General features: G+C 42.2%; 1 protein-coding gene across 12 annotated transcripts in view; it reads right to left on the minus strand.

Moving 5' to 3' along the window:
* DENND2B (DENN domain containing 2B) overlaps positions 1-25,416 on the minus strand; it is a 178,809-nt gene that overhangs the window by 38,768 nt on the left and 114,625 nt on the right. For 11 of the 12 annotated variants that reach the window (XM_045484420.1, XM_045484419.1, XM_045484415.1 and 8 more), the window contains one exon: positions 12,406-12,510. In XM_045484420.1, the coding sequence (XP_045340376.1) occupies positions 12,406-12,485 (80 nt within the window). In that variant the 5' untranslated portion in view covers positions 12,486-12,510. Of the gene's footprint in view, positions 1-12,405; positions 12,511-12,920; positions 12,927-24,662; positions 24,668-25,416 lie in introns of those variants that run through there. The other variant, XM_045484421.1, reaches the window with a different exon arrangement.

The raw sequence follows: 25,416 nt of genomic DNA on the forward strand, positions 1-25,416 counted from the left end.
AAATAGGGGCGCCTGGGTGGCTCAGTCGGTTAAGCGTCCGACTTCGGCTCAGGTCATGATCTCACGGTCCGTGAGTTCGAGCCCCGCGTCCGGCTCCGTGCTGACAGCCCAGAGCCTGGAGCCTGCTCCAGATTCTGTGTCTCCCTCTCTCTCTGACCCTCCCCCGTTCATGCTCTGTCTCTGTCTCAAAAATAAATAAAACATTTAAAAAAAATAAAATTAAAATAAAAAAATAAAAATAGAAGGGCGCATGGGTAGCTCAGTTGGTTGAGTGCCTGATTCTTGATTTTGGCTTGGGTAATAACCCCAGGGTCATGGGATCAAGCCCTGCATCAGGCTCTGCATTCAGTGTGGAGCCTGTTTGGGCTTCTCTTTCTCTCTCTCTGCCCCCCTTCCCCGCTAGTGCACTCTCTTTCTCTCTCTCTCTAAAATAAAATAAAATAAAATAAAATAAAATAAAATAAAATAAGATAAATAGAAATGCCATCTGATGTAGTAATACCACTACTGGGTATTTACCCAAAGAAAATGAAAGCAATAATTCAAAAAGAAGTATGCACTTCTATGTTTATTGCAGCATTATTCACAATAGCCAAGATACAAAAGCAACCTAAGTGTTTATCAACAGATGACTGGATAATGAAGATGTACACACACATATACCAATACACAGTGGAGTATTACTAAACCATAAAAAAGAATGAGATCTTGCCATTTATGACAGCAGGGATGAACTATAAGGTATTATACTAAATGAAATAAGATAGAAAAAGACAAAAACCACATGACTACACTTATATATGGAATCTAAACAAACAAACAAATCCTTAAACACAGAAAACAAACTAATCATTGCCAAAAGGGAGGGAGGTGGGGGGATGGGCAAAATAGGTGAAAGGGATTAAGAGGTACAACCTTCCAGCTATAAAATAAATAAGTCACAGAGATGAAGAGTACAGCATAGGGAATGCAATCAACAATACTGTAATAATGTCGTAGGGTGACTAGACTCACTGTGGTGAGAAAAGCTGTTGGTGCAGGATGAAAGCAGGCAAATTCAGGAGCAATGTCCTTAAGCAAGCAGTAAAGGGGATGGGGATCCAATGTGCATCTAGAAGGGTTGCCCTTAGACTGGAGAATCCCTTTTGTTCTCACTCTCATCCACCTGGGCTGAGTATCTTCTAACGTAGTCTCATCCCTGTGCTGCTTTATGCTTCCACCATTGGCTTTTACTGCTTTCATGTTTTCCAACTCATTCCACAGAGGGGAGAAAAGATCCAGATTTGTTCTTTGTTTCCCGCTCCTTCAACCATATGTACCCAGCTCCTTCCCCAAACACACAGATCTACATAATGACTAAGTCCTACCAATTTTACATCCTTCACATCTCTCAGATATGTCCCCTTCCTCATCATCCCCACTGCTGCTACTTCCTTCTTTCAGATCTGATCTTTCACCGGGACTATTGAAACAATCTCTTAATCTCTCTCTCTGCCTTCAACCTTAACCCAGTTCTCATCAATCCTCTTATCTTCTGACATCTTTCTAGTAAGGGAAACTCCTCATGCTTGACACTCCCCACTATCCACAGAATGAAGTGCAAATTCATTGACATGGATGTCAAGGCCCCTCATGATCTGGTCCTTATTTATTTTTCCTCTGTCATCTCACTATTTTTTCTTACATGCAATCCTGTATCCTACCCACGTCAAACTCCTTGCTTTTCATGCTTCTAGGCTTCCCACGTTGTTTCCTTTGCCCGGAATGCTGGCTTGGTCACTTACATATCTCTGTAGCTGCACTCTGGAATCTCTCTTGATCCTACCCCCTTCATCCAGGTGGAGACAGCTATGTTTTGATGCCTCCACTGAGCCTGGAAAAATGTCTGTTATGGTACTTGTAACATGTTATTGGACTATATTATTTCCTCACTTGCCTCCCTTACTAGACAATGAATGGACCTAGTTGAAGGTGGTAACAGAGTCTTATTAATCTTCGTATCCCCCATTCTTTGTACTGCATCTAGAATTTAGGAATTAATGTTTATGTTGAACGACTAAATGAATGAATAAAAAATAAATGGTTAAAACTTAGGTCTCCTTTTGCCTGCCCAGGACAGGCACAGACTTCCCTGCCTCCCCCTCTTGTTGATATATGACCTGAAGAACAATACAAAAAGTTACACAAAGCACTCAGTGCAGCCCAGAGGGCAGGTGTCAGTTCCCAAAGACCTCTCCCATAAGGAAAAATCATATAACAGACTAAGAGTCTAAAAACCTGGGTTTCCTCTGGTCCTAGTCCCATCACTTCCTGGATGTACTCATGGAAAAGTCACCTAAATCCTCTGTGCCTCAGATTCTTTATCCATAAAACAGGAAAAACACTTGCTCTAAGTATCCTTACTACTAGCTGTGTGGCTAAAATGATGTACTTTTCAAAAGTGCTTGAACACCATAAATGGCTCCAAGAATATAAAAGAAATATAAAAGTAAATACAACACAGCTAAAAGACATCTAAGACTCTGCTCTGATCATCTCTTGCTCTTTATTCTAAAATCCCAGGTTTGCCCCTGGGAAGGCAGACACTGTGAAACGCAACACTCACACCATTGCCTTGTCAGCAGGCAGCCAGATCTGCTCTCGGCACAGGCGCACATGCCAACACCGCAGCATGGGACTGGCCAAAACCAACATTTACAGAGATAAAAGGAGAAAGAGAGAAGAAAGGGGAGAGAATGCAAAGGAGCAGTGGAGCATAAATACTCACATACAGACAAATATATAAGACAAGTGAGTAGGAAACAAAGAGTATGAACTAAGGGTATGGAAAGAGAAATTTAAAGAAAAATTAAAAAAAAAAAGAAATTTAAAGAAAAAAATTTAAAGAAGAAAATTTTAAATTTAAAGTGTGTGTGTGGGTGTGTACATAGACAGAAAGTGAGAGTTAAAATGCAAACTATCAAACTATGTGCCCTTTCCTCTGGTATTATTTTATAAGAATACAACCTAACCCTTCGCTTAGTGATCTGAGCCATTCTCCAGTAATATAGCAGTAAGCAGTCATGCTGAGGGATGCCAAGTGTACCCAAGGACTCTTTGGGAGGGAAGGCTATCTTTAATTAGTCCTTGATGACAAGAGATTTCTGAACTCAGCATGTTCTGGTGACAGGGCTTCTGAGAGTATCAGTATCAATACGGAAGAAAACCAAGTTGGGGCCAGTTGGGGAAGGTTCCTATGGGTCCAGGAAACAGCCCCAGAGGTACCAAGATGGGCTGTAGATCACATCAAGTGAGCCTGTTTACAGATTAAGATTATACAGAGCCCAGCTTCCAATATGCTTAGTCTTTACCAAACAAGTGTCCAGCCTGCTTCTGAATGAAACTGCCTAGAAGTTGGCCATCCACCATTCTCGGACTGTTCAAGGAAGGTGGGCCCCTGTTGGCTCAGTGGACATCAGGATCCTACCACCACGCAGTGACTGCCCCAACTCTGGAGATGACATTCTCACCGTATTCCCTCAAGGCCATACTCTGAGTCACACGGGAGGAGAAAGGGGAGGAAGTCTGCCTGAATCCTGTCAGCAAGTCCCAAAGTTTGTTCCCCAGGCCGGAGCAGGTGCTCAGTTCAATAACTCCCACTGAGATCCCACTCTGGGATGGTCCTGATAAAAAGCCAAAGGACAGGGAAACTCTCACAACTTGGACTTCCTGTTCCCAAAGCAACCTCATCTCAAATGGCTGGACCCCCACAACAGGGCCCAGGACAGCCTCATCCACCAAGTGGGGCTTCATATGAGCCACCATCTCTAGAGATTCTTGAGATCAATCACAGCTTGTCAGGGTAGGTAGAATAGTAGGTAGGGTCAGAGCAGAACCGGAGTCACCTTTTCACTTCCAAAAGTACATCTAAGAATCTACCAAAGTCACACCTGCCTGCCTTCCAGCTGATTTCTAGGGAAGCATAAAGAGGATTGGTGAGCTCTTCTCTGGGGGGGACCCTAAGTCCCCTAAGTAGTACAGAGCAGTTATAAGACAGAAGCCCTCCCTGAGGCAGGTAAAAATTATGCCTTACAGGAATAGCTCCCGGTAAAAATGAAACTGCTTTACAAAACAGAACCAGGTACTATGCAAAGCCAACAAGCAGAGAAATGTAGTTTCAGGAAACCATATTAAAGATACTTGTAATGGTTTTAAAATATGGTTCCCCAATTCTCTGACATGCCTCCTATAAAAATGACCCCTCCTCTTGAATCTGGACTCTGTGACTGCCTGACCAATAGAATACAACTGAAATGAATCTGTCAATTTTCAGGCCCAAGCCTCAAGAAACCAGCAGCTTCTACTTCCTGTCTCCCATGCTGTGAGGAAGCCCAGGCCACACAGAGTGGGCACATATAGGTATTCTAACAGTCCCAACTGAGGTTCCAGAAATAGCCAACATCAACCCCCAGACACGTAAGGTAAGACACCTCTAGGTAATACCAGCCCCTAGTCAATGAGTTACCCTACACGTGAAGTCTTTCCAGCCAAGGATCCAGACATCATGGAGCAGGGAACAGCCATCCCTGCAGTGCTGTCTGAATTCCTAAGCTACAGACTCTGTGAGCATAATAAAATGGTTGTTTTACACCATAAAATTCCAGGATAGTTATATAGCAGTAGATAACTGAACAGATTTCGGTACCTAGAAACAGAGTGCTGTTGAAACAAAATCCTAAATCAGTGACTTTGGGACTGAGTGACTGGCTACCAGGAGGGACTTAAGGGAAAGTAAGGAAAATGTTAGTAGAAGCTAGAGGAAGGGGACCCTCAAAAAACATTGGAAAGTTTGCTAATCCTGTCACCAGTGGTGACATGGAAAATAGAAAATATACCTAATTTAATGAACTCGCTTAAGGTATTTCCAAGTAGAGTGCTAAGGCGCCATCTGACTTCTAGCTGCATATAGTAAGAGAGAGAAGAGATGAGCCAAAAAAGGAAATATAAATGGGAAAGGGCTTTCTGTGTTAGGAGATAACACTTGTTTCAGTCTCAGTCTCTCCAAACAAGAAAAAAGCCCCTAATTAAGAAATGGCTTTCCGACTGTGGGGGCAGTTTTACTGCATGTGTGTATGTGCGTAAATGTGTAAACTAATCAGACTGTATACTTAAGACTGTTCAGTTTATTATACTTTAATTATCCTTCAATAAATCTCTTTAAAAAAATATCTGGAGTGGGACTGGAAGATCCTTGTCAAGACCTAAAAAATGTTTTCAAGCATTGTCTCATAAAATCTTACAGACAGACACACAAAAGGCCTTCTAACAATTTTAAGGGTAGGCCTGGCAGATCCTCTGTAAATAGTAAAGCGTCTAAGACTCTTAAGAACCAAGCAGTCTCACAGAGAACCCAAAGTGGGAAAGGACTCGTGGTGAGGTGATTTGTACATGTGCCTTTTGTCTACTGCAGTGGATTATAAAGTGATTCGGAAGAAACTCACAAAGTTTTTAAAGGAACTATATCATCAGCTGGAACTGAGAAGCACAGAGACAGTAAAATGAAAGGAAGGCTCTAGACTCTTGAAATACTATGCACATGAAGCAGTTGGAGAAAACTACTCACCTGTAAGAATGGACTACTTTTTATGGAAAAGGAAAAATAAGAGTCGGGATAACCAAAAGCCCTGAGGATGGAGCCAGAGACAAGGTAAATGCCTCCAAGGCAGTAAAACCAAGACCTAATCAAGGAATTGGTAATTTGTGCCCTCACTGAATATAAGAATTACAATGGACCCCTAACTGCTGTGTGGCCTCCAGTGTTCCCCTTTCTGAAAAGAAGTATCTACAGCGGTTACTCTAGGCTTGTCCCACCGGGGTATTTTGGGTGGCAGATATAAATTCTCTTTAGTTTATAGGTCTTTACATCAAGAGGAACAGTACTCAAGGAACTGCACCCAATGAAAGGGACTGCACCCAAAGAGTTTCATCTATATCTGGACCTGACTTACATGACAAGATCCTAGAATTTAAGCTGATGCCATTAAAAGGAGGAGACCTGGGATCTTAGGGGAGAGACTGAGTGTATTTCACATTTGGGAAGGATGTGAATTTTTGTGATCAGAGGGCAGACCATGGCAGATTGTATTTTCCAAAGAGAGTGCCCACAACCTACCCTATCTCACATGCCCTTCTAGCAACGTGATGTTGATAATCCTCTCATCAAGTGGGAATTAGTTTCCCTCCTCTTGTGTGATACTGTGATTTACAGTAAGAAACATGTAATTGGTCTTAGTCCCATTTCTGGCATAGAGCTCCTAAATCCCTTGGAATTGCCTAAGTGATGACAGTGATAAGGGTGTCTTTTGTTATGCTAATGAAGGGACTTTTGGACTACACCTAAACCTGAGGGCTGTTTGCCAGGAAAACCAACCTTGAGATTAGAGGGCTGGAACTTTCTGTTCTCCCTTGAACACCAAGGAGAGGAGGGGGCTGGAGGGTGAATCAACCACCAATGGCCCATGATCATCCTCAGTCATGCCTGTGTAACTGAAGCCTCCATAAAACCCAAAAGGGAAGGGTTTAGAGAGGTTCCAGCCTGGTGAATCAGAATGCTTCCACATGCCACTATGCCAGGCCCAGGCTCCCCAGGACAGAAGATCCTTTGCTTGGGACCTGGCCCTATGTATCTCCTCATCTGGCTGTTGATTCGTATCTATTAATATCCTTTGTAATAAACTGGTAATCTAATGAGTAAATGTATTTCTTGAGTTCTGTGAGCCACTCTAGTAAATTAATGAACTCAAGGAGAGTTGTGGGAACCTCTGATGTTTTAGCCAGTTGGTCAGAGCACAGGTAACAACCTGGGCTTGAGATTAGCATCTGAAGGAAAGGGCCCTCTTATGAAACCGAGCCCTTAACCTGTGGAATCTGATGGTATCTCTGGTAGATAGTCTCAGAATTGAGTTGAACTGTTGGGCACCAAGCTGATGTCAGAGAATTGCTTAGTGGTGTGGAGGAACACCCTCACACACACCCCCACGTTGGAATTGCCGTGCAGAGCTCTTTACCTTGAACTTCGGCAGACCTTTGTTATCTCCTTAATCAACAGAGTAAAACAGAAAAAACACTATGTAACTTCTGAGGCTAGGTCATTAAAATGTCATGCATTTTCTGCCTTGTTCTCTGGAGATGCTCACTCTTGGAATCCAGACATCATGCTGTAAAAGCATGCAACCAAACACAGAGGCCACACGTAGGTGTTCTGCAGCTGAGATCCCAGCTGACCACCAGAATCAACAGTCAGACATGTAAGTGAACAAGTCTTCAGATGATTCCAGCCTCCAGCCACTGCGTCACCAATGCTGCAAGGAAAAGAGACAGGCTTTTCCTAATGAGCCCTACCCAAATTGAAATTTGTGAGCAAAATAAATGACTATTAATGTTGTCAGCCACTAAGTTTAGGGTTGTTTGTTATGTAGCAATAAATAACCGGACAAATACTGATGACATCATGGGTGGATTCTAGGAAGCATCTCAAGTAACGGAGGGCTAAGGCCAGAGGTTCTCCTGAGAGGTAGCCTGCTTTTTTACCCACAGCCAGTACTCTCAGGAGACTTTCCCTATCTGCTAGCTCTTACCCTCTTCCTGAAATCCAGGCACAGGGTCCAGATCTGTGTCCACTTTAGCAGTGGGATCTCAAGACCTCTCTGGATTTCACTACAAATCAATGTCTCCCTCTGCACAGAAACCTGTAAATATAAGTTGAATTTACAGTTCCACTGTCAATTAGCTATGTGGGTTTTAGCTTCCTCATATGTAACATCAAGTAATTGAGCCAAATGAATCCCAAGACCCCTCCAACTTTAACGTTCCAAAAGAGTATGTGTTGGGCCTCCAAAGAGTTCTAATTGAGTAGGGGAAAAAAAACCCACACAAATATCCACTCTATGAGCTACTATATGATTAGTGCCATTTGGAGGCTCCAAACTCAGGATTCTAAGTGTGAATACAGAGAGTAGAGAAATCCTTCTTAGCTGGGTAGTTAAGAAAAGCACTGGGAAAGAAGTAACATCTGCATCTAGACTGGCAGAAATGCAAGTTTTGCATTAGGCAATAGTGAAGGGTAAGAGTAGAAAGAAATATCAGGGCTTTTTATGAAAGCCTTACAAGCCAGGCCAAGTTTGACCATATCCTACTTGACAATAGTTTTTGAGCAGGGAGATCCCAGGAATGTTTAGAGGGAGGTGAATGTAGTGGCACAATAAAATAATAGAAGGATCAAGAGAGCTAGGCTTGAGTTCATCCTCCCATTAGCTTTGTATTTGGGGGGAGCACCTCTTCTTTTCTATGTCTCGGCTTCCCAATCTATAAAACAAGTGGGTTAATACTGAATGAGCTCTAAGGTTATTTTCAGTTCTGCTTTTCTAAAAGTCTTTGGACTGAATGGAAAGGGAGCCCAAAGTTGGTAAGACCTACTATCAAGATACCATAAAGATTCAAATAGCACAGCAGCCTATTCTCCAACAGGCTCACTGCCCAGACATCTCATCAACTGGCCAAAAATAGTTATCATCTTCCACAGAACAGGCATTGTTCCAAGCTCAAAGGAGAAGGAAAGAAGTCAATCAAAGTCCTTGACCCCCAAGAAGTCTACATTTTTATAGGCACCCAGGTTTCTCGCACCTACATCCAGAGGCAAGGTTCCCAAACACAATACCGACTGCCCATATTTCCATGTGGCAACAACCGGGTGCTGGAGGTTCACAGTGCAGAAGCTGTTAAGGAAATCGGCAGGCATAACAAGTCTCCTGAGAACACCCCTGCTGCCTGCCAGGCCTTACAACGCAAGTGAAATTCCGGGAAGGCAACAAGTAGCAAACAAAGTTCACCCCACACAGGTGGCTGAATTCGCTTTACACACAACACTTCCTTGTTTGCAAGTCACCACTCTGCTTCTAGTCCCACCCCAGGTCATCAACACCAGCATCATGAAGCCTGGCCTCCGAGATCCAGGGGATCTTTGAGACTCCCACCTCCCACTCCCAGAAATGAATACGAGCTAGAGTGGGAACAACCTGTGGGAGGGTGTACCTGGCAGCTAAGGGTGAAACAGTGTGCCTCTCCTGCCCCATCAACAAAGAGAAAGGGAAACCTGCTCCAAGAGACCAAAACATAGCAAAGAACAAAACGTTGGTGGTCAAATGAAAAGGCTTCGATTTCTTCCTCCTGTGTATCCTGCCAATGAACACTGGGCTGCAGAAGAAAAGGAAGGAAATAAATAAGCAAAACACCCCCCCCCCACACACACACAAATAGAATGGAGTCCAGGATCCTTAACCCATATTGGCTCAAGTGAAATCTCATTCAAATTAAGGGCACAAACTTGCAAACACCTATCCTGACAGTTCCACAGGGTCCCATCCTACCTTTCCCACCTTTCCATGCCCCAGAGTACCTTCTACCCCCAAAGTGAGATACAAATGCCTCCTAGTACCACTGGATTCCTCTGCCTCCGTGTGGATGATGTGGAGGTCCCCAAAGCAGTCAGGGAGTCAAACACCTAGCTTTCCCAAGCCCTAGTACCCTCATACTTCCCAACCAAAGTTCCCATCACACCAAGGAGTCTTTTCCCACTGAGACCCCTGGGCTAGCAATGATAAAAAGGGCCTCGGGTCACTGCCAAACATCTATTGAAAGGTCAGACTAAGAAATTCAGGTGCCAAGGTCGTCAATCCAAGTTGTAAATGCCTTGATGAAAGAGAATGGGTCATTCTTCTTTGTCCCCCATTGTCTACCACAGAGCCTGGCACCTGAGAGCAAAGCCCTCAGAGTTCATTGACAATGACTTCCTAAATGAGCTGGTGATTTAATGCCCTACTCAGCCCAAAGAACACCCCCTAGAAATGGCTGGGGGTGAAGACAGCCAGAGAAACCACCAGATGACAATTTCAAAATAGCACCCACAGTCCAAGTGGTAGCCTCTGAGAGAAGGATACAGCCAGCCACAGAGGCCTGTGACTCCATGCTAAAAGCCCAGGAAAGGAGGGAGGAAGGGAAGCAGAAATAGGACAGGAAAGAAAGGAAGTGAACACTTAGAGGGGAGGCTGGAAGAATTCTTTTTTTAGGCACATCAGACGCTCAGATATTTACAAACATCATCTATCATGTTATGGTGGCAAGCATGCTAGGAAGTTCAAGGAAGAGCAATTTCTAAAAATATTTAAAACATGTAGGTATATATTTTCCAAACAGAAACAGGTACCTGTCAGTGGCCCAGATTCTGCCTTGTGACTTGCTGTAAAACCTCCATCTCCCATTCCATCCCCCACATAGTAGAAATTGGAAGAAAAAAAATGAATATTTAAAGGAGTTGAAGGCTGCTGGTATGGTAATTTCTAATGCAGGTCTTAAATACACTATTTCTTTAAAATTAAGAATAAAACTATACAATCACAAATAATGCTTATTTTACTGCTACAGTCTCATATTAAAAAAAAAAAAAATGGGAATCTTAGTTCCCAGTCTCCATCTGCCAACTCAGTCTCAGTAACACATGCCACCAGACCGGTGAGAGCCCAGCAAAGAGGTTCCCCAGAAGCAGACAATGGGAGATAAAGACTCTAATATCTAGATCTGCTTCTGCTGTGGCCACCAACATGCTCTGGGAGAGTTGAGGTTTTCTACCTGTTTTACCCAAGAAGTTGTCAGTCCCTGCCATTCTCTGGCTCACCCAGTTCAGGGACGCGAGTATGCAAGAAACTCTACCTAGGTTAGAGGAGGTGCAAGGGCAGGAGGTAGGGGCTATTCTTGTTGGTCTTGCTGCCACAAAGTGGCTATCCAATTTGTGTGCCTAAGTTCCAGAATCTCCCCATCTCTGTCTGGTTGACACAGTCCATCCAGGCCATTTCCATTGGGACCAAACCTCGAATGTGTGGTACAGGAAACTCCTCTTGCCTCGTTCACACCAGTCACTCCTTTAGGGACGATGTGCAGTGTTCCATTCTTTCAACCATATCTTGATTCCAGTTCTGAATGAACCAAACAACTTCCGCCAGCTCTGGACAGACACCCCATCAGATTCACCCTGGCACTGCACAGCCCAGACAAGCAGAGAGGAACTAGCCCTATCCCAGCCTAAGCTGAGCATCCTTCTCACAGCTATCCATTCTACTGGTTGAGGTCCCAAAAGTCAAATTTATCCACCTTAGATTCAGCAGAAGAGGCTAGAAAAGGTACATGGCTTTAATAAAAGAGCCCAGAGGTTCTTCGAGGACATCAGCATCCAGCCTCAACCAAAACTTGTGAAGCCCTGGTGAGAACAGTACATCTATCTTTCAGCTCTGGAAGCTTTTATCCCATCATAGGGAAGGAGCTAATATTTATTGAGAAGCTTTATGCCAGGCACTACACTAAGCACTGACATATATTATGTCATTTAATCCTCACAGCAACTCTGTGAGGTAAGTACTATTATTATTATTTCGTAGATGAGTAACTAAGATTTTAGAGGGCATAAGAAAGTGTCCTGAGATCTCACTATCTCAAATCCAGAGCTGGACTTGAAGCCAACTGTATATGATTTCAAAATCTGTGGTTTTTCTATTGTTCTACATTCCCACTTTTTTTTTTTTTTTTTTTTTTAATTTTTTTTTTTTTCAACGTTTATTTATTTTTGGGACAGAGAGAGACAGAGCATGAACGGGGGAGGGGCAGAGAGAGAGGGAGACACAGAATCGGAAACAGGCTCCAGGCTCTGAGCCATCAGCCCAGAGCCCGACGCGGGGCTCGAACTCACGGGCCGCGAGATCGTGACCTGGCTGAAGTCGGACGCTTAACCGACTGCGCCACCCAGGCGCCCCTACATTCCCACTTTTAAAAAGAAAACAAAACCAGGAAAGTGGATTCTAGCTTACGCTGAGTAAAATTCCCAAGATGCTTTGTTTACAGCCCAGCCTATATTCTTGTAGAACCTGGACTTCTCTGCTTGGAACTTGTGCTAATATGCATAACTGCCTCTCCACCCCTAACCCCAATGTGGTCAACTTCCCTCACTACAGTGTAGCCTAGCTCAGGCACAGCCCCCAAGCTGTCCCCATCTTAGGAAAAAGGATACAGCCAGGAGAACGTCAGCTGCTTCTTGCTGGCTCCATTCCTGGAGCTCTAGGCTCCTCCAACAGCACAAATCAAAGTCTGTTTTAGGGTCCCTGTTTGTTCTCCCCTATGAACACTTATAGAACTGAAAAATGGCATATATATTAGACATGGCTTTTGCTTCAGTGTCAGCATGAGCTGGGCCAGGATCATTCACCTGGCTGACCGTCAGAGTCATGATGATAATCATTTACATTTTGGACCAAAGCCATATGGCTGCCCCTTGATGCCACCCTCCAGTGAGCCCCATTCCCCCATCAGTGCTCCCCTGCTCACCTGCTCAGAGTCCCCCGAGGGGCCTTAGTGCCTCCAGCTCCGTGGGTGATGCTGGAATTCTTGTTGGCAGTCATGGTCATTTCGGCTTTCTGAAAACCCAGAGCCCTGCAAAGAAGACAAGGCCTATAAGCCAAGTTTCCATGGGCAGCCAAAAGCACCTCAAACATTTCCAGATGACCTCCAAAACTGCCAAGAGGGTTTGTGTGGCGGTGGTAGGAACCACTTTCCCACATATATTTAATTCCAAGTGTTATGGCTTAGGAGGAGCCTCAAGGGACCCCTGATCTGAGTTAGGGAATAAGTCTAAGAGCTAACAGATAACTTACCACTTCACAGAAAATGACAAAACTCCATCTCCATCCTACCTCTTTTTGTTTCTTAGAAGTCCCAAACTTCTAGCATGCCATAGAGACTTTACAAATTCCATCTTATTTGCATACCTCTTGAACAACTATTTATTCAGCATTTTTCTTGAATCAACCTGAAACAGACTTGCTTGTCTCAAAATGTTTAACCTTGTTCTATACAAGTAATCATTTAGTCATTCAACAAATACAAATGTTTACTGAGCACCCATGTCCTAGGCACTGCCATCCAGCAAAGAATGAAACAAAGTCTCTGCCCTCAGGGAGCTTACATCTCAGTGGGGAGAAACAGGCCATAAACCTGCACATGTCACATATGTGTGATACATCAGTGTACATTTGTGTATAATACGTATGGTGATGACAGGTGGTACGAAGAAGAAAATGATGCAGGGTAGATGGAGAGTGAAGAAGATATGTTATTTTATTTTATCTTATTTCACTTTTTTAAAATGTTTATTTATTTTGAGAGGGAGAGAGAGAGCACGCGAGCAGGGGAGGGGCAGAGAGAAAGGAGAGAGAGAATTCTAAGCAGGATCTGCGTTGTTAGTGCAGAGCCCAATGTGGGGGCTCCAACTCAGAAATGGTGAGATCATGACCTGATCCAAAATCAAGAGTTGGATGCTCAACCGACTGAGTCACCCAGCCCCCCACCAAGAATATCTGTTATTTAAAAAAAATTTTTTTTTAATGTTTATTTATTTTTGAGAGAGAGACAGACAGACAAAGCATGAGCAGGGGAGGGGTAGAGAGAGAGGGAGACACAGAATCCAAAGCAGGCTCCAGGCTCTAAGCTGTCAGCACAGAGCCCAATGCAGGGCTCAAACTCACCAACCAAGAGATCATGACCTGAGCTGAAGTTGGATGCTTAACTGACTGAGTCACCCAGGTCCCCTGAAGATCTGTTATTTTAAATAAAATGTTTAGGGAAGAATATTCTGATAAAGTAACATACGAGCCAACACCATAAAATTATGAGCTATCATTTTTTTCTAATATCCATTAAGATAAAAGTAATATATGTTATGGTATTTAAGTACTGACAAAGTGAAAAATATCCATTCATGTACTGTAAAGAGTTAGCTAATATATCATTATCCTTTAGGGAACATTATTTTATGCTAAAATAACAAAAGGAAGAAAAAGGTTATAACTTAAGAGTACATCCAGATTGGAAAGGAAGAAGTAGAATTATCTCTTATTTGCAGATGGTATAATCTTGTACACAGAAAATGCAAAGGATTCCACTAAAATACTCTTAAGCTAATATATAAAGTCAAGCAAGTTTTCAGGATACAGAGTAATATTTTTTTAAATCAATTTTACTTCTAAATAATGACAGTGAGGGATACCTGGGTGGCTCAGTCGGTTAAGTATCTGACTCTTGGGTTTTGGCTCAGGTCATGATCTCACAGTTCGTGAGTTCCAGCCCCACATTGGGCTCGGCACTAACAGTGCAGAACCTGCTTGGGATTCTGTCATGTTTGTTCTCTCTCTCCCTCTCTCTCTCTCTCTTTCTCAAAAATAAATAAACATTAAAAAAAATTTTTTTTAAATAAAAATAAATAAAAGACACCCATGAGTGGGGGATATTATTTGCAAATCACATATCTGCTAAGGAGCTCGTATCCAGAATATATAAAGAATTCTTTCAATTCAATAATAAAGAGACAAATAACTCAATTAAGAAGTAGACAAAGGAAGGTGCCTGGGTGCCTCAGACAGCTAAGCATCCAACTCCTGTTTTCAGCTCAGGTTATGATCTCACAGTTTATGGGATCAAGTCCCACCTTAGGATCTGTGCTGACAGTGCGGGGCCGATTGGGATTCTCTCTCTCTCTCAAAATAAATAAACTTAAACCTCCCATGTTCTCTCTCTCTCTCTCAAAATAAATAAACTTAAAAAAAGTAAACAAAGGATTTGAATAGACATTTCTCTAAAGTTTTAAAATTTGCCAATAAGCCCATGAAACAATGTTCAACATCACTAGTCATCAGAGAAATAGAAATCAAAACTACAAGAAGGTATTGCCCTTGGGTATTGCACACCCACCAGGATGGCTATAATCAAACAGACAGATAAAAACAAATGTTACTACGCAGAAAAAGCATTTGACAAAATAAAGCATCCTTTCTTGATAAAAACCCTCAAGAAAGTAGGGACAGAAGGATCTACCTCAAGTTCATAAAAGCCATATATGAAAGACTCACGGCTAATATCATCCTCAATGGGGAAAAACTGAGAGCTTTCCCCCTAAGATAAGGAACACAACAAGGATGTCTACTCTTACCACTGTTATCTAATCAGACAACACAAAGAAATAAAACGCATCCAAATCGGTAAAGAGGAAGTCTTTACTCTTCTCAGACAATATGATACTCTATGTGGAAAACCCAAGAACTCCACCAAAAAACTGCTAGAACTTATACACGAATTCAGCAAAGTCGCAGGATATAAAATCAATGCACAGAAATCAGTTGCACTTCTATACACCAATAATGAAACAGCAGAAAGAGAAATCAAGGAATTGATCCCATTTACAATTGCACAAAACACCATAAAATACCTAGAGTAAACCTAACCAAAGAGGTAAAAAAAATCTATACACAGAAAACTATAGAAAGCTTATGAAAGATATTGAAGAAGACACACAAAAAAAGGAAAAACATTCCATGCTCATGGATTGGAAGAACAAATATTGTTAAAATGTTGATATTATCCAAAGTAATCTACATATTCAATGCAATCCCTATCAAAATAACACAAGCATTCTTCACAGAGCTAGAACAAACAATTCTAAAATTTGTATGGAACCAGAAAAGACTCCAAATAGCCAAAGTAATGTTGAAAAAGAAAACCAAAGCTGGAGGCATCATAATTCTGGACTTCAAGGTGTATTACAAAGCTGTAATCATCACGACAGTGTGGCACAAAACAAACACATAGATCAATGGAACAGAATAGAGAACCCAGAAATGGACCCACAAACGTATGGCCGACTAATCTCTGACAAAGCAGGAAAGAATATCTAATGGAATAAAGACAGTCTCTTCAGCAAATGGTGCTGGGAAAACTGGACAGCGAAATGCAGAAGAATGAACCTGGACTACTTTCTTACACCATACACAAAAATATACTCAAAATGGATGAAAGACCTAAACATATGATAGGAAGCCATTAAAATCCTAGTGGAGAAAACAGGCAACCCCTTTGACCTCAGCTGCAGCAACGTCTTACTTGACACATCTCCAGAGGCAAGGGAAACAAAAGCAAAAATGAACTATTGGGACCTCATCAAGATAAAAAGCTTCTGCACGGCAAAGGAAACAATCAGCAAAACTAAACAGCAACGATGGAATGGGAGAAGATATTTGCAAATGAATATCAGAAAAAGGGTTATTACCCAAAATCTATATGAGAACTTATCAAACTCAACACCCAACACACAAAAAATCCAGTGAAGAAATGGGCAAAAGACATGAATAGACACTTCTCCAAAGAAGACACCTAAATGACTAACAGACACATGAAAAAATGCTCAACATTACTCATCATCAGGGTAATACAAATCAAAACCACAATGAGATGCCGCCTCACACACATCAGAATGGCTAGCATTAACAACTCAGGCAGATTTTGGTGAGGATGCGGAGAAAGGAACCCTTTTGCACAGTTGGTGAGAGGGCAAACTGGTGCAGCCACTCTAGAAAACAGTATGGAGGTTTCTCAAAAAATTAGAAATAGAACTATCCTACAACCCAGCAATTACACTGCTAAGTATTTATCCAAAGGATACAGGAGTGCTGATTCAAAGTGGCACATGCACCCCAATATTTATAGCAGTACTATCAACAATAGCCAAAGTATGGAAAGGGCCCAAATGTCCATTGATAGATGAATGGATAAAGAAGATGTGGTATACACACACACACACACACACACACACACACACACACACACACACAGGAATATTACTTGGCAATCAAAAAGAATGAAACCTTGCCACTTGCAACAACGTGGATGAAACTAGAGTATATTATGCTAAGCGAAATAAGTCAGTCAGGAAGACAAATATCATATGATTTCACTCATAAGTGGAATTTAAGATATAAAACAGATGAACATAAGGGAAGGGAAGCAAAAATAATATAAAAACAAAGAGAGAGACAAACCATAAGAGACTCCTAAATACAGAGAACAAAGTGAGGGTGCTGGCAGGATGTTGGGTGGGGGGATGGGCTACATGGATGAGAGGCATTAAGGAGGACACTTGTTGGGATGAGCACTGGGTATTGTATGCAAGTGAGGAATCACTAAATTCTATTCCTGAAATCATTATTACACTATATGTTAACTAAATTGTATTTAAATTTAAAAACTCTGTAAAGTAATGGTGTAAAATCAAGTTGATATATATGTGTGAGTTTGTATATGTATATGTATGTTCATACTTAGGCAGAACTCTAGATTTTTTTCTTGTTAGCATAAAATTTAAATTTTCATGAAGAGATATGCCACTTCTTGGACTTATTTGATGGTAGAACTCCTTCCCACTTTTTTTCTCAGAATACTAATTTGTGTCTAGAACAGGGGTAGGTAAATTTTTCCGTAAGGCCTAAATAATAAATATCTTAGGCTATATAGGTCATACAGTCTCTGTTCCAATTACTGAACTCTTCACATAATATGAAAATAGCCACTGATTGTATGTAAATTAATAGGCATAAACGATTACGTTTCAGTAAAACTGTATTTACAAAACCAAGTGGTGAATGTCTGGGATTTGGCCAATGGACCATGGTTTCCTGACCCTTATTATAGTAGAACATTTGTTTACTAAGACAGTTTAGATGATGTTACAGGACATTATATTCACTGATGGTTTATAAAATGCTAGAGTAGACCAGGCACTTTATCTAGCTTTATCCACTGCAAGCCTCAGAATCTTGAGTCCAATAGTTAGGTAGAGCATATGCAATAAAGATATCTGTAAAAATAAGAGAATTAAAAATTAAAAAATCAAGGGGCACTTGGGTGGGTCAGTCTGTTAAGCATCTGACTTCGGCTCAGGTCATGGTCTCACGGTTCATGGGTTCGAGCCCCACATCGGGTTCTGTGTTCACAGCTGAGAGCCTGGAGCCTGCTTCAGATTCTGTGTCTCCCTCTCTCTCTACCCCTCCCCTGCTCATGCTCAGTTTCTCTCTCTCTCTCTCAAAAATAAATAAATGTTAAAAAAAATTTTAGTGAGGCTGTGGAGAAACTGGAACTTTCATTCATTGCTGGTGAGAATGTACAATGGTGCAAACATTTTGGAAAACGGTTTGGCAGTTCCTCAAAAAGTTATACACAGAGTTACCATATGACCCAGCATGATCCACTCCTAGGTTTATACCCAAGAGCAATATAACTGTGTCCACACAAATATCTGTACACAAATGTTCATAACAACATTATTCATAATAGCCAAAAAGTGGAAACAAATCCAAATGATCATCAGTGAATGAATGCATAAACAAAGTATGGTATATCCATACACTGGAATATTATTCACACATAAAAAGGAATGAGAAATACTGATACATTCTATAACATGCATGAAACCTCGTGCCAATTTTACAAAATGTCCAGAATAGGCAAATCTATACAGACAGAAAGTAAATTAGTAATTGCCTAAGTTGGGTTGAGAGTGGCACACTTGGGAATGACTGCAATGAGTTTGGGCTTCTTTTTGGGGTGAAAAAAAAGTACTGGAATTAGATAGTGGTGATGGTTGCACAACTCTGAACATACTAAAACAAGTAAAATGTATGAATTTTATAGTATGTAAGTTATATCTCAAGATAGTTGTTCAAATAAAACTTAAGGACAAAAAAAAAAAAAACAAAAACCCTTTATTTAAGTGCCCTGAAGAGTGGATGTGAGAGAGAACACAACTGATACACCAAGCATATTTCCAGTGTGAACGTATATTCTGGCCTGAACTAGCACCCCCTTCCTGGAAGTTGAACAGCCATTCTCACTCTGATTGGTATTCCCATCACACAGACCAAAATGAAGTATATTTGGATGTGAAAGTTAAACATATTTGTTTACATCCAGATGGCTAACAGAACCATGAAAAGATGCTCAACATCACTCATCATTAGGGAAATACAAATCAAAACCACAATGAGGTACCACCTCACACCTGTCAAAATGGCTAAAATTAACAACTTAACAAGAGATGTTGGTGACGATGTGGAGAAAGAGGAACACTTTTGCACTATTGGTGGAAATGCAAACTGGTGCAGCCACTCTGGAAAACAGTATGGAGGTTCCTCAAAAAATTAGAAATAGAACTATCCTACAACCCAGCAATTGCACTACTAGGTATTTATCCAAGGGATACAAAAATGCTGATTTGAAGGGACACATGCACCCCAATATTTATAGAAGCACTATAAATGTGTGTGTATGTGTGTGTGTGTGTATATATATATATATGTGTGTATATATATATATATATATACACATAAAACGGAATATTATTTTAGTGTGTGTATGTATGTATATATATATATACACATGTATATATGTATATATGTGTGTGTGTGTATATATATATATATACATATATATATATATATATATATATATATATAATGGACTATTATTCAGCAATCAAAAAGAATGAAATCTTGCCATTTGCAACAACATGGATGGACCTAGAGGGTATTATGCTAAACAAAATAAGTCAGTCAGAGAAAGACAAATATCATGTGATTTCACTCATATGTGGAATTTAAGAAACCCAAAAGATGAACATAGGGGAAGGGAAGGAAAAATAAGAAGAGAGAGGGAGGCAAACCATAAGAGACTCTTAAATACAGAGAACAAACTCAGGGTTGCTGGAGGGGTGTTGGGTGGAGGGATGGGCTAAATGGGGGAGGGGGACACTTGTTGGGATGAGCACTGGGTGTTATATGTAAGTGATGCATCACTCAATTCTACTCCTGAGGCCATTATTATACTATATGTTAACTAACTTGGATTTAGAAAAAAAAAATTAAACATATTTATTTACAGCCACTAAAGGCCTTAATCCTAGAGGCTGTCTTACTTATTACCTTGGTGCAGAATAGCAATTGGTCTCAATGGCAAAAAATAAGCCCAACCGTAATTTTTGTTATCATTCCTAGTTCTCTCCTAATTTCAGTATGAAATGCACTTCCTCTAATTTCTTTAACTTCATCATGGAGGCTCTCCAGATTATGTTTTTATTGATGGTGGGAGCAGGTAAAGTGGGAGTTGGAAAGGGAGGAAGAAGCCAGCAGGCATCAGGTGATAGTAATGAAACGTCCCTCCATTGTTAAGACTGCAGATGCTTTTGAAAGAAAACCAAACCTGACACTCACTTTTATCCTTCATTAAGTAGAGAAAACCCTTCTCTATCTGTTAGGGAAAAAAGTCTTTAAGCCTAAGTATACAGCATAATGTTAGTGATGATGGTGATGATGATGATGATAATGAGGAGGAGGAGAAGTCAATCCTGCACCAGCCTGTGCACACTGGCTCTCAGCCCCATGCCAAGTTAAGTGCTTGGCATATGGCTGTGTGCACAACAGAAGGAAGGGAGAGAAAAGGCAGCCTCTGGAAGCTTTCCCAGGCCAGTTCTCAGGGTCCTCAGGGAGCACAGCACTACAAGGAATCAACTTGCTAAGTATGAGCTTTCAACCGTGCCCATGGTAACAATGGTCACAATAACCATCATAACCCATCAAAACAACACTAGACATGCTCTAGCAGCTCCAGGGCAGGTCCTTAGGGAAAGGGCAGAAGATTTGTGGAAAGACCAGAAACTGAAAAATATTAAAATAACATGATAAAAAATATATTCTTTCTTCTCCCATATTTCCGATCTAAGGAGGGTGGACCCACTGCTCACAAATGCTTTTACGTAGTTGAATATGAGAACACAGAGCCAACTTAGTAAGAAAGAAAAATACAGATGACTTTGACATTTCTTGGGCCAAGAAGAAAAATCCTGTGAAGAGGTAACCAAGAGAGGAGTGGATCAAAATTGTTACAAGGCCTATGGCAAGGACTCTTGATCACACTTCTGCAAGATCGCAGCTGCTAGCCTCAAAAGTAGCCTAGGAGTTCAGGCATCTTGGGCAGGCACTGCTGAGAACCCCAGACAGGCCTGCTAAGTCAGAAGAACAGAGATGCCAACTCATCATCCTTCCTCCCACCTGCTCTCACTAGGCCAGGTCTACCAGCTCAGGGAATAATCTAGGGGCTTGAGGAACTAAGGCACAGGCTAACCCTTTACACCTGAAGCTCAGACGTGAGCACTCTGCATGGCTGGCTTCCTGGGGGGCACTGCTTCTCCCAGGGCCCTAAGAGCAACTCCAGGTTCTCATCTATGCTTTCAGTCTGATACCTTGGTTAGTCGGGCTGCAAGGAGAGAAGACACTCCAGTTAGAGGAAATAGCCACTGAGCATGGATCAGAGAAGGGAACTGAGACACGGTTTTGTTCTCAGGCCCATCAGTGGCAAAGTCCAAGAAGAAATTGCTTGTTTAGAAAGTGAATTGTTCAATTAGCATCTACGACCAATGACAAATTGCTCAAAACCCTAGCTCTAACAAATTATAGACAACTATCTGAAGAGTCAGGACTATCCAGAGAAAGGACTATAATTAGGTACCCCCAGAATTTTTCTATAAACTGCATTGAGACAGACAAACCACAGTCCCAGGTACTTGAGGTGCAGTGGGAAGAACACCTGATTTGGGGTCAAATAAGTCCAACCCTGCCTCTATCAACTGCTAGTTAAGTGACACTGAACAAGTGAGTTTCAAAGACTAAACTTTGTCACTATAAGAGCAATAATAATAACATGACCTACCTCACGTGATTGCCTGGCATACAAAAGCTTAATAAAAGGTTTTTATTCCAGATCATGCTTCTGTGGCTATGTGGAAGGCAACCATTCTTGACCTTAAGTCATTTTCAGAGTCGCTGGTACTGTCATTCAATCTGTTTGCTATACTATGCTAAGCACTATGCAAATGTACTAGAATATAAAAATGGACAGACACGATCCTTGCCCTAGAGGATGTAACAATAAAGGGACAAGAGTCAAGTAAAAAGTGTACCCCAGGAATGTCTCATAGGGAAGTGACATTTGAAGTGAGCCTCAACCTATTTGTTACCCACAGTTAGAGGGCCTAAGGAAAAGCAAAGGTACATTTATTAAGACATGCCGCTACATTCTTTATATAATTGTAATACCTGAAGTTATAAGTGCTTCACATGTATTAAATCACTTAATCCTAGTAACAACTTTATGAAGTAGGTATTATTATTTACACATATCAAGGAAACCAAGGTACAGAGCAGTTAAATAGCTTGCCTCAAGTCACTTGGCTAGAAAGTGGCCACACAGGCACTTGAGCCTGCACCAGTGCCACAGCTCAGAGCCAGGACCCTGCATTATCTCTAATCATCTTCTGATTCTGCTCTTACCATCCTGCAAGGTAGTGATGATACAGGCCCATTTTTCCAATCAGGAAATTTAGTTTCAAAGAGACTGAATGATTGGCCCAAGATCACTCACGCAGCGAAGGAACAGAACAGGAATGTGGCCTCAGCTCTGTCTGACTCCACTGTGCACTCACTTGCCTTAACATCGGTGGGCTGCTTGTTAAAAATAGAGTCCCAGGCCCCACCTCCACCTCCTGAATGAGAATCTATAGGAATGGGGACTAGAAATTTGCATTTTAAGCTAATTTATATACCTGTAAGTGTGAAAACTTCTGTCCTACCATTTTCTGAGGACTTGGGAAGGTACAAAGGGTCACTACTGACTATTCTTCTAAGGATTTTCCCAGCTATAAGCAAATAAAAGATGGATGTTCATTCAGCTCCTCTTCCTCCTCCCACCCCTCAGCTGCTCCCACCCTGCACAGAACCACTGACCCTCAAAGACAAAGGAGCAGGTACAATATGAGATCTATAATACAATATGGATAATAATATGAAAGCATTATCAATGTCTCCTCTAAACAGTTACTCAATTTTCTGGTGTGCCCAGTGTTCTTATATCTCAAAACAACTCTTCCTGCCACCCACCTCTGGTACCTAACATCCACCTTCCTCACTTTCTCCTCACTTTGAACTCCTGGGAAAAAGAGTTTATACCTGAAGACATAAACTGGTGTCTGCAAGACATAAACTGATGGTTTGCAAGAGCAAAAAAATATGTCTTATCTGGCCCTCCCTTTATTTTTAAATAATTTGAATTGTCAAACATTTTATTTTTTTTAACATTTATTTATTTTTGAGAGAGAGAAACAGAGAGTGGGCAGGGGAGGGGCAGAGAGAGAGGAAAAAACAGAATCTGAAGCAGCTCTAGGCTCCAGGTTCCAGGCTCTGAGCTGTCAGCACAGAGCCTGATCGATGCAGTGCTCGAACTGGTGAATCACAAGATCATGACCTGGGCCGAAGTCAGAGGCTCAACCAACTGAGCCACCCAGGCACCTCTAGTTGTCAAACATTTTTAAAAAGTGGGTGGGTACAAATAAAATACAAATAAAAATCAGATTCTGGCTTCTCTTGAAAAACCAGAAAATCTGATGTCACTGCATTTCTGTGTGGCAACAATTGACTAGACTGAGTAAAAGTGGCCCATTTATTTTTTATTTTTTTATTTGAGAGTGAGAGAGACAGTGTGAGCAAGGTAGGGGCAGAGAGGGAGAGACAGAAAATCCCAAGCAGGCTCTGCACTGTCAGCAGGGAGCCTGATGCGGGACTCAAACTCAGGAACCAAACCATGAGATCACTGACCTGAGCCGGAACCAAGAGTTGGACGCTGGACCGACTGAGCCACCCAGGCGCCCCAGAAGTGGCTCACTTAGATGCAGCAAGCTCTCTCCAATTTACCGCTGTCCCTGCCCGGCCAGCTTTACTCAGCTCTGTGACCTGACTCTATCAGCAGGTGAGTGCTACAGCCCCAGCCTGAGTCCCAGCAGGGAAAGGTTAGGAGGTACCGTACCAGAAGCATGCTTCCTGTGGAGCATCCACACAAAGCCTCTGTACAGCTGGGCCTGAGCAGTGCAGGGAAGAGGAGCCTAGTCTAGTCCAGGGCACTGCCTCTTAGTCACTTGAAACCCCCCATTTTCTCTCCTCACTGTCACTGGAGGAAAGACCTCTGAAAGGCTCCCAGCTTTTGCTCAGGCTAGCCTTCATCTTGCAACTCTCTCTCCCACTTCTTCTCCCTACAATCCAATCTCATGACCACAGAGAATATCTGTGTTCTCTGAAGGTCCAAGAAGGGACCATCAGGTCAGTCTCTTAAGGGAGTTCCTTCTGAGGGATGCCCAGACTCTAAGAATGAACCTTCCTATCCTAGAGCAAAAAAAAACCTGTTTCCCTTTGTTTAGGTGATATTTCTAAATGTCTGTATGATACTTTTCTGCAGGCCTAATTGTGGATGTGACAATATGCCTTGCCCTGAAGGAGGAGACATATGAAGCTTGAGACTGATGAGGAATAGACACAGGCATTTGGAAGAAAGCCTCCCATTTTGCTAGGGTTAAAGTCTCCATTGAGAGGAAAGATAGTCACTGTCAAGCACTCTGTTTTACTGGTCCAGGTAAGAAGTCAAGACACCTGATAAAGGAAACCTCTAAACCATGTAAGAGAATTTCTGCTAACAACTACATTCCACTCATTTCTTAAGCAATCTCCCACGTGGATGTGGCAGCTTAGGAAGCAGCCCAAAGAGAAGGAAGAGGTGGGAAAGGGAACAGAGCTCCATGTGTGCCCTGAGAACTTGGTTGCAGCCTGGAGACTGTACAGGTCTGTACAGCTGTCATCTGACCATGGTGGGGTCAACATTCCTACTACCCCTGCCCAGGGAACACCTACTCAGACCCTCCTTACCTTCTTACTGACTCCCTCCTGCAACCTTTCCTCATCACTGGTCCCTGGCCAAGAAAAGGAACAGACCAGCAACTCCCTGGAGGAGGGCTTAGGTCTTTAATTTCCTCCTTCAAGAGTCCCAGCAACCAATATTGGCTCTACCAGCTTCAGGGAGGATCATCCTTAGAATGAGTTCCCTTTAACCATGGAAACCAGAGTTCCCAAAAGAGTGTTTGAGTCTTTCCTTCTCTCCAGCAGACGTCCTTGGATTAGACTAAGGTGGGAAGGGCTTTGTCTCCCTTTCATGGCTCTGCCTGGACTAACAGCTCACCTGCACAGCCTCTCTGCTGCTTGGCATTCCTAGGAAGTTCAGCGACACTGCTCTCCCGCCATGCTGGCCTCCTCTGTCCCCACATGGCTGAGAAAGCTATGGGGCAGTTCTAGCTAGTTCTTCCCTGGGTGCTCAACTAAATGTGAACTGACTTGTTAACTGATGACAGAAGAGGACCCCCAGGGAGTCAGAGGCAAGGATGACAAAGGGCCCTAGAAATCCCACACAGGGCATATCCTTTAAAGTGTGCTCCTTCTCTTCCCAAAGTCACAGCTGCTGTAAAGCTGATGAGAGTTTCCCACTGTGGCTGCCACCCAGTCAGACTGTCAATGGCAGGCCTTTTCCTTCTACCCCTCAGCCGATCTTGTCCACCTCGAGGCTTTCAATCAATCTCCTCACAAGTATCCC

Source organism: Leopardus geoffroyi, chromosome D1 (genome assembly GCF_018350155.1).
Source record: "Leopardus geoffroyi isolate Oge1 chromosome D1, O.geoffroyi_Oge1_pat1.0, whole genome shotgun sequence".
In the NCBI taxonomy this organism is placed as follows: Eukaryota; Metazoa; Chordata; class Mammalia; order Carnivora; family Felidae; genus Leopardus; species Leopardus geoffroyi.